The sequence below is a fragment of the Cynocephalus volans genome, chromosome 7, assembly GCF_027409185.1.
Source record: "Cynocephalus volans isolate mCynVol1 chromosome 7, mCynVol1.pri, whole genome shotgun sequence".
Lineage (NCBI taxonomy): Eukaryota > Metazoa > Chordata > Mammalia > Dermoptera > Cynocephalidae > Cynocephalus > Cynocephalus volans.
This window is the reverse complement of record NC_084466.1, coordinates 148,349,324-148,359,116: the sequence shown is the minus strand read 5'-3', so window position 1 is coordinate 148,359,116 and position 9,793 is coordinate 148,349,324. Positions and strand designations below refer to the sequence as shown.

Here is a 9,793-nt window from a genome sequence, read left to right as displayed (position 1 = left end):
GGCAAAGTACAAGGACTTACGAGAGAGGGGACGATGAAGCTCCATCCTCTGGAAAGAGGCTGAGGGGATGGGATAGCTTCTAAGGAGGGAGGTTACAAAGCCTCCTTTCTGGCTCCCATGGTTCAGGTTAGTTTGCATTTCAGTGAAGTGTTACTGCTAAAGATTTTACAAAACTTTAAAGCTTCTCAAATGTTTGTTACTTTTGTTATCCTAGTGGAAATTCTGTAATTATTAGTGTGTGTATATATATATATATATTCTAAAATGAGGTGAGGAGGCCTGTGCGTGTTTATTTTAGGTGGGAGAGGGTCGAGGCCCAGTCCAGGAACGCATTTACATTCTGTTCTGGGAGAGTCAGGCAGAAACAGCAAAGGCCGCGGCCGCTGAGAAAGCCGGCAAGGAAAGGTGGGGAGGGGAGTCGTGGGAACCAGGTGCTGAAGGGGCTGTGCCGGGTAACCGGCAGGAGGGCCGCGTCTTCTGACCCAGGGAGGTAAAAGACGGCCTGTCCTCGGCACTGCACGAGGTGACCCGCAACAGGAGCACGCGCACCAGCCGACTCCCGGAGACCCCGGCTCATCTGCCCTCACTCTACCCTCCTTTTCTTGGAGTCGGCAGCCTGAGTCCAGGAAGCAGACGGCGAGGCAGCTCTCTGAACCAGGCAGGGTCCCTTCCCCGATGCCTCGGATCCAGAGGCGTAGGAACGCCCCGATGGTTGTCCCCACCCCGCGCCGAGCAGCCGGTCCGGCGGGAGCTGTCCGCGGTGCTGAAGCATCTGTCTGGCTTGACCGCGAAGCCGTGGGAGGGCGAGGGCCGGACTGGCCGCGACGAGCTCCGGGCTCTACGTTTTAAATCCCTGCCGGAACCCCCTAGCGACACTGTCACCCGCAGCCGGGACCCCACGCCAGATCAAGCGTGTGAAAACGGGTCTGCCGTGGCTCCCCCAGCCCCCCGGAGCATCTCAACCCCCCGCCCCTCTTTCTCCCCTGCTCCTTCCCTCTCGAGACTGCACCAGGGGTCCCGACGGCCCGGCGCTGCCCGCGCCCCCGTCCGCCGCACGCCCCGCCGGAGCGGGACTCTCCAGGGGCGCCGCAAGCTCCGGCAGTCGCGCTCCCCGCTCGCTGCTCTGGCCTGGGTTTGCCGACGCTTCCTCCCTTCTGGGGGCCCGTCCTGCCCGCTCCCTGCTCCTCACTAGTTCTCTGAGCGCCGAGTCCGGCAGGCGCGCCCCGCCCCCGCTGTCCATACAAGGGAGCGCTGGGGCGGGGACGGGGTGGAAGGCAGGGCTCGCGGTCCCTCTGCGAAGCAGCCGCCCCCCGGCAGCCCCTCGACCCGCTCGGCTCCCGCGGAGAAGCGACAGCCTGGGCCGCCGACGTGGCGGAGGACCGCTCCAGGACAGCAGGACTCCCGCCCCCGCCTCCCCGCCGCGCGCTCCCGCCTGCCCAGCCCCACGCACAGGTAGGACCGCGCTCCTGGGTCTGGCCTGCGGGGACCGAGAGGGCTATGCACGGAGCAGGGGGCGTTCAAGTAACCTGTGCGTGTCCAGCCACGCTTCGGCTGATTTTACGGAGGTGGGAGCACGACCCTCTCTTACTGCTTTTGTTGTTCTGCGGCCAGTGGGTTATTCCAAGGGGGGACTTGGGTGATGGGTGACGGCGGGGCGGGGCGGGGCGCGGTGGGTGTAGGAGGGGTAGGTGGAACACGGAAAGTGACGGACTGGGATTGTCTTTGGACAGGTGGTCATGGCCTCCCTGCCCACTCGGGGCCCCGGGGTTTCGGGCTTACTTTCCGGGCTGGTGGCGACGGCCGCGTCTCCGGCCAGCCAGAGCGCAGAGGCCTTGACGGATAACGGGTCTGCGGCCGGCCCGGGCGCCCAGGCCCTCACGCCCTTCCAGAGCCTGCAGCTGGTGCATCGGCTGAAGGGGCTGATCGTGCTGCTCTACAGCGTCGTGGTGGTCGTGGGGCTGGTGGGCAACTGCCTGCTGGTGCTGGTGATCGCGCGCGTGCGCCGGCTGCACAACGTGACCAACTTCCTCATCGGCAACCTGGCCTTGTCCGACGTGCTCATGTGCGCCGCCTGCGTGCCGCTCACGCTGGCCTACGCCTTCGAGCCCCGCGGCTGGGTGTTCGGCGGCGGCCTGTGCCACCTGGTCTTCTTCCTGCAGCCCGTCACCGTCTACGTGTCGGTGTTCACGCTCGCCACCATCGCCGTGGACCGCTACGTCGTGCTGGTGCACCCGCTGCGCCGGCGCGTCTCGCTGCGCCTCAGCGCCTACGCGGTGCCGGCCATCTGGGCGCTGTCCGCGGTGCTGGCGCTGCCCGCCGCCCTGCACACCTACCACGTCCAGCTCGAGCCGCACGACGTGCGCCTCTGCGAGGAGTTCTGGGGTTCCCAAGAGCGCCAGCGCCAGCTCTACGCCTGGGGGCTGCTGCTCGTCACCTACCTGCTCCCTCTGCTGGTCATCCTCCTGTCTTACGTCCGGGTGTCCGTGAAGCTCCGGAACCGCGTGGTGCCCGGCTGCGTGACCCAGAGCCAGGCCGACTGGGACCGCGCGCGCCGCCGCCGGACCTTCTGCTTGCTGGTGGTGGTCGTGGTGGTGTTCGCCATCTGCTGGCTGCCGCTGCACGTCTTCAACCTGCTGCGGGACCTCGACCCACAAGCCATCGACCCCGATGCCTTCGGGCTGGTGCAGCTGCTCTGCCACTGGCTCGCCATGAGCTCGGCCTGCTACAACCCCTTCATCTACGCCTGGCTGCACGACAGCTTCCGCGAGGAGCTGCGCAAGCTGTTGCCCGCCTGGCCGCGCAAGATCGTGCCGCACGGCCAGAGCATGACGGTCAGCGTGGTCATCTGATGCCACTGTGCCAGGCCTTGGCTGGGGAGCCCTATGTCCATTGGCCTCCAAGGGTGCCACCCGAGTTTGGACCGGAGGGCTTATTCCCAGCTCCAGAGCTAAGCCAACAAGGGGCAAAATTCCAGCCCAGCCCTCTTGTCCAGCTGACTGTTTTGTCCCGTGTTTCTGTAAAATGTCAAGTGGGCTTTGGTGAGAGCCTTGTGCGTTGCTTGGAGGCCAGGGAGAGGGAAGAGGACTTGTTATTTCTCTCTCGTGCCCTTGAAGACCAAACAAAGCTTTCTTCAGGTTCAGAAAAGTATTTCAGGACCGCGGTTGTCTTCCCTGCTTTCTCTTAACGCTTGCTCTTGCTCGTGTGGGTGGGATTTTAGATGACTGCGTTGGGATTGATAAAGCTTTTCAGTTTGCCTTTTAAAAGGACCGAGCTGAGATATATAATACCTGATATTGCTTAGTCCATTTGAACCCTTGAACTTGTAGGCTTTTTGGTAAATGTTTATTCCAAGCCTACACCTAGGATTTCAGCATTTCCTGAAGAAGACCTTTATACACCAAAGGGTTTTAGTTTGAAACTCACTTGAATTTATGGTATAAAAAAACCCCACTTAGGAACCACTTTTCCAAACGTCTTATGTTTGTTTTCTCTTCTCCTTTCTCCCCAACTACTGTTTAAAAATGATGAGATGAATTAATCAATGAAGATACAGACGAATAGAGATAAAGAGGAAAAGGTTCATTCACGTAAGGGGACATATAACTGTACATTAAGAAAGATGTCGTGTGTGTGTGTGTGTACGTGTGTGTACGTGTGTTGTGTGTGTGTGTGTGTATACACCCAGTATTTGCCACAAGGCAGTCACGCAAACATCTGATTTTCTAAATACTCAACGTGAACTGTGTGCCATTCGCTTGCATCCTCTAATTGCTCAATTGCGACAGATCAGCAGCTGTCATCTGACTGCTCAGCACCTGCTCTCTGGCGATACTTGGAACATGATCAACCCAGAATACAAGGCTTGGGAGAAGTTTACTTAAAGACAGAACAGAAAAACTGCCACTCACAAGATGCGTAGATCAACACTAATTACTTCCAGGGTTTAGGGAACAGGTGAAGAGTGTTGGGCATAATCCCAGGCTGATAATAATCATTTCAACCTCCTGAGAGTTCTGTATATGAGGACAAGTGCCCTAGGACAAGGGTCTCCACACTGAATCTTGAAACAGCAACCAGGGCAGTAAGGGCAGGAGTCTTGGGAAATGATACACAATAACCAGCTGTCAGATCAGCCCCTGTCTCTGCAGCATCTCATTCACCATCTGTAAGGTTCCAGTACTTCCGCAGCTCGCTAAATCGAAGAATCACTGTTTCCCATCCTCATGCTTCTCTTACAGAAATGAGCTCATTCACTCATTAAAGTGTGCCCTAAAAGGAAAGGAAAAAGGGGATGACACTGGGATGACAAGGATTAAATTCCATTACACCAGTGTCAACGACCACGACGGGGGCGTGGGTATGCACGGTTGGGATGGTTAGCAGGAGGAATCTTTAGTAGTTACAGGGCTAGACTTTCAGCAGCATGGGGAAGGGCAGAAAAAGCCTGGTCTGGGAGAAAGGAAAAAGCAGGTTAAGATGAGAGATGCAAGTTAGCTCTGGCAATGGTGCTAAACTGACTTTGAGCTTCATCCATGGACTGAAGGACAAAGAACCTGTGCTCTAATAATGCAGCCCACCCCCACAACATTATGTCCCCTGCCCCAAATGGGCTCATCTCCCAGGCATCCTAGGGACTGGCTCCTGTGCTTTCAGCAGCTCTACCACTTGGGAGGCTCAAAGCCGGATGTTTCACTTTTCCTCAGAGCATTCTTTTGATGGGTATGTGTGGAGAGTGTAGGGAATGTGGGAAGGAGTGGGTAGGATTAGTTGGGGAGGAATCTGATTAATTGTGTTCTCCTTGTTGGAAGGTTTAAAACACTGGGTTTCAGCCTTAGCTGCTCCTAGAGTCACCTGGGGCACTTGCAAAAAACGTCGGTGCCTTGACCTTACCCCCAGAGAGTTAATTGATTTAAGTTGGAGCTTGGGCATCAGCACTTTTCAAAGCACTTCAGGTGATTTTAATGCACATTCATGGTTACACCCCTTAAGAATTATTCTCTTTCTAATGAATGTCAGAAACATCTGAATGAAGTTTTAATTGTACCTACCAAAGGTGTTAAGAATTTGGGGCCGAGCCTGTGGCGCACTCGGGAGGGTGCGGCGCTGGGAGCGCAGCAACGCTCCCGCCGCAGGTTCGGATCCTATATAGGATTGACCGGTGCACTCACTGGCTGAGTGCCGGTCATGAAAAAGACAAAAAAAAAAAAAAAAAGGTGTTAAGAATTTGGAGTTGAATTTGACAGTGAGTTATATGCCATACTTGGAGAATACTCTTTTAGTTTTCAGGCAATACCTGATCAATCACATAGAAGCCAATCTTTGTAATCAGAATATACAGTTATTCACTCAATAATTTTCTTACACATTTCCTATGTGTGAGGCACTGTAGGGGTCCAATCAGTTCAGAATAAACATTATTCAACTTTAGGTAAATTGCAGTATAAAGTCATACACCATGAGTTATTTCAAATCCTGGTTTTCAGGGTGTTAAAAAATTTAAGTGTTTCCTGATAAGCTTCTTTTAAGTGTGTATCCACTGTGAGAAGAAAGTGTCCCCATGGATTACTAGAAAAGCTTACATTGGTTTCTGTTATGCCTACAACTTAAAGTTTTAAACATTTACATGAACTTTATGGAGAGAATTATGCTGTGCTTATAAACATCTTTACAAATTATGAAAGTTGGCAACTGAACAGCAACTATTTAACTGTTAGCCCATCTGAAATCTATTTGGGACTAGTTTGTAAAACAAATCGACTTTTTCAGAGGGGAGTCCCAGAGAAATCCACAAAAGATTATAGATAGACAATTTTTATTAAATAATACATTTTGGTTAATATCAAGCATCCAACATGTATGCCCAGGCCTCTTCCTGCAAGGAGTCGTACAGGCAGTAGAGCTGGGAACTGAGCCAGCCGGTACTTGGCAGCAGCCCTTCCCGAGGCTGATGGGAGGTTCTGTAATCCTCTTTGCAAGCGTTGTCATCAGGTCTCACTTTTGGCAGCCAATTAATAGATTTATCTGACTAAATTGGCAGAGGAGTATTTTAATGTGTTGGCAACAGTTACCTGGAAATAGCAACTGTGAGAGATGATGCTAAGAGAACAATGTTGCAATTGCTGTAACCATTCTGACTTTTTGTTCTTGTAGAATTTGTTCTTCGTAGAATTTCCGTAGGCTTTTCAGTCTGTTCTTTTACCTGGGTGGCTAAATTCCAAGTTTACTTTCTCAAGTAGGCTAGTCAACCACCTCTGTCCTGTGGCTTGTATTCCTGAACATCTAGTGGTCTTGCAAGGCATGGAACTGACCTGAAGAGGACCCAGGCAAGCGTGTGGCTAGATCTGGGAGTGAACACAGGGCCCATCCCTCATAAATAAGAGGTCAGGAGCACCTTTGTTCCCCAAGGCAGGTCCTCAATTGATCTCCCTCCTTGCTGATGTCTTTGCTATGTGTGTAAGATGCATATGTGCTATGTCACCATGTGAAGCTCCTCAGGCTGGGGCTTGTACTGCGTTTGACACATTGTGGGTGCTCAATAAATACTACATCAATTGCACAGTCTCCTGATGTGGGATTAATGAACCAAGCCAGTTACACATATGGACTAAAAACACAACCTCAGAATGGCCAGGGTCAAAGCAAGAATAAATCATGCCAAGGAAAACAAACATGTTATTCAATTTAAACTTGTCAATTCTAACCAGTTCCAGAGATGAACTGTTCATTTTGGGTCTTCTGTGGTCCTCTGTCCCTAACTTCAGTAATGCCAGCATTTTAATCCATGGCACCAAGCCCTGTGCTCCCCCAGATTACATGCATCTAAATCCACAGATCCATCAAAGTGAGAATAAAGAATTCCATGCTTAATTTCTATACCATTATGAATCTGGATAATTATTTAAATGTTAGAATTTTATTACCCATTTCTCACATATGACTTGGGAAATTCTAAAATCATTTCCACACGTGGGTCTATAAACAAAATCTAGAAGATTCCAAAATGTTCATGGCAGAGTCATAAATCCATTCATGGCAGAGTACATAAATCCATTTTTTAAGTGGTATTTTTTAAGTGGCATTTTTAAGTACACAGGTGAAATACCACTTAAAAAATGGATTTATGTACACCTTTTCAGGGATCCATTTATCTTGCAAAGTGAGATAAACTAGTATACAGATATTGGAAATGTAAAATATTTATTTGGATCAGACGAGAGCTGCAATCTTGAATTGTTAAGACCGTACATTCCCAATCAGTCTTTGGAAGCAGAAAGTCTTATTTTGAAAACTGAGTGTGCACACTTATAACAGGGTTTTAAACTGTTCTTCTCTGCTTTTCAATTTGATTCCTCTCATTTCTCACTCTTTCTCTTTTTCCTGCTACTTTTCCATAGTATCTATAAGATACCTCCTCTCTGAAGCCCCTCAGCCCCAGTGAAGGGGAAGTGGTGGGATTGAAGCCTCCATCTTCTGGTTGGTCCTTATGTGGACAATGAGGGACAGAGAGCTGGGTGACTGCAGTGTGGACAGCGAGCTGCACCCAGCTGGTGAAGGGCTTCAGCTCATTGTCTTTCTGCCACTGTGGGCTCTTGGAGCTCACACCATCAGCCATTTCACAGACAAGGTCCAGGCCGAGGTGGATAACAGGAGTTTGCACAGAATCTCCACAGGGCCCGTAACCTGATAAGTCTTACAGAAAGCTCCCATGAGGGCCTAAGAGTGAAAGGTCAAATGTGTTTTATCTTGATGTTTGCTGCTGGACTAAAGAAAGCCAGAAAAAGCAAAGGACAAACAGTCTCCACTTTTAAGCATTCCCTCCCTCCGTCTGCTCTCACGTAGTCCTCTTCTTGATTTCTCGATGACTAAATCCCCTGGTCCCAGAACCCATCCCCTCCTTCTGAAATGACATACAATGATGAATGGAAAGTTATCACCCACCTTTGCCTCCAACCTCAGTTATTGCCAAGCAATGAAAAAACTCTTTTGAGCTGGAAAAATTAAAGACTCCAGGTTTGAGCTCTAGGTGAGAAGTCAGGCAGTGGGCTTTTCTCCCTAGCCCAGAACATCACATTCACTCTTGTGTCTTCACCCAGGTTGGCACAGCCATCTGGGTAGAAGGCACCGTACTGCAGGATTATATGCCCCAGGGCAGTCAGATATGGTGTCCTGGCCATGGCTGGTGTGCTCACAAGCAGGTCCCTTCTAGGAGACAGTCCTTCTGAGGCCATTCCCTTTCACAGGGCAAATGCTGGGGGCACACTGACCTCACTGTAAGAAAGAAGACCCAAGAGAAATTGCAGGTGGAAAACCAGAGCACTTGTGCCTTCACAACAGCCATAACTGTTTCTTAAGGACAGGTCTCTATTCCTATTTCCTTCCTACCCCAGTCTCTTCCAGCAAACCCTTTCCCCACTCTCTGTGATACAGTTACAGAGCTTGGGGCATTTACACACCAATATTACTTTCTGGAAGAGGAGGGGATGTCTTCTAAAAGCTTCCAGTGAGACTAATAATGATCAGTCTCACAGTGCGGCTGTGCCAAAGCAGATGACTTGGCTGGAGAGCAAACTTAGACCTGACCCAGCCCCAGGAATTGGGCTCCATGTGGGAGGCCTGGGAGCCCGTCATCTGGTGGCAGGCGGCGTTCTGATTTCGAGGTGAGAAGGATCAAGGGGCTGGAGGGGGGAACCCAGGAGTCTGATGGGACTTGGGCGCGGCACCAGCACACCTAGCGCCACCATAGAGCCTCCCACCCCCGCAAGACTGAGCTGGCTCCCGGGGACCGGCTGCACGTCCTAGGACTCCTGCTGGCACCCTTCTCCCTGCAAGGGTGCAGAACACCCGCTGGGCCGTAGTCCTGGGGTGTTGCAAGTCGCTGCTCATCGTGTACCGCGCTCTTGACATCTCGGAGGGAGTCCTGGGCAACTCCCTTTTCACCCACAGCAGCAGCATCTGGCTCCTGCACAACCTGACCAATGTGACTTCTGTCCTTTCTGGACATGCTCCTGTGCCCTCGTGCTTGGGCCGATGCCGTCGTGCGCGGGGGGGCACGGCACCTTCCTCTGCGACCTCCTTGTCTTCTTGTAGCCCCGCGACAGCGCCGTGTTTGTGTTTGCGCTTACTGTCCTCGCCGTGGGTCGCTTGATGACTTCGTGGCTATGTGACAGCTGAGCTGTGCTCTGGCAGTGCCCGAGGGCCCGCACACGTCTGTCCCTGACCTCATCGCGGGCGAAAGCCAGATACAGGCCAAGGGCACCCCAAGGTCGACGCCGTGGTTGCCTCCCTGCGGCCCCTGGCGGAGTCCCTCCGTCCTCCCACACCCTCTGAGCGCTGCCCGGCCGCCACCGGGTCACCCCAGGCAGGATGCGACCGCCCTGCTCGCGGCGCCTTCTGCTGCTCCTCGTCAGGGCGACGTGCGACACCTGCTGCCATCAACTCCCACCCATAGCGCGTCTTTCACCTTCTCCAGGGGCTGGACATTAGCCTCATCCCCAACACCCTTTCAGTGTCCTGCAACTGCTCTGTCCCTAGTGCCGCGGACGCCAGCGCCACCCAGAATGCTCTCACGTTTGCTGAGCCCCGGGTCTTGTCTCCGTCTCCATCTCTGCCTCTCGCCTTCACTCTTGTATTCCCCAAACCCAAGGAAGGCCAGGGCCAGGCCGGGGTTCTCGGCCCCCTGCCCCGCGCGCCTGCGCCTTACCCGGTCCCAGCGCCCGGCACCGCGGCTCGCCCCGCGTCCGTGGGGGTGGCTGGGGCGGGAAACAGCAGACGGGGCCGCTGCGGCGCCGGGGGT

At 53.0% G+C, this 9,793-nt stretch overlaps 1 protein-coding gene across 1 annotated transcript; it reads left to right on the top strand.

Moving 5' to 3' along the window:
• Nucleotides 1–1,736: 1,736 nt before the first annotated feature.
• Nucleotides 1,737–2,849, top strand: PRLHR (prolactin releasing hormone receptor). Its single transcript, XM_063101509.1, has one exon. The coding sequence runs from the start codon at nucleotides 1,737–1,739 to the stop codon at nucleotides 2,847–2,849; it is 1,113 nt and encodes a 370-aa protein (XP_062957579.1).
• Nucleotides 2,850–9,793: the final 6,944 nt, after the last annotated feature.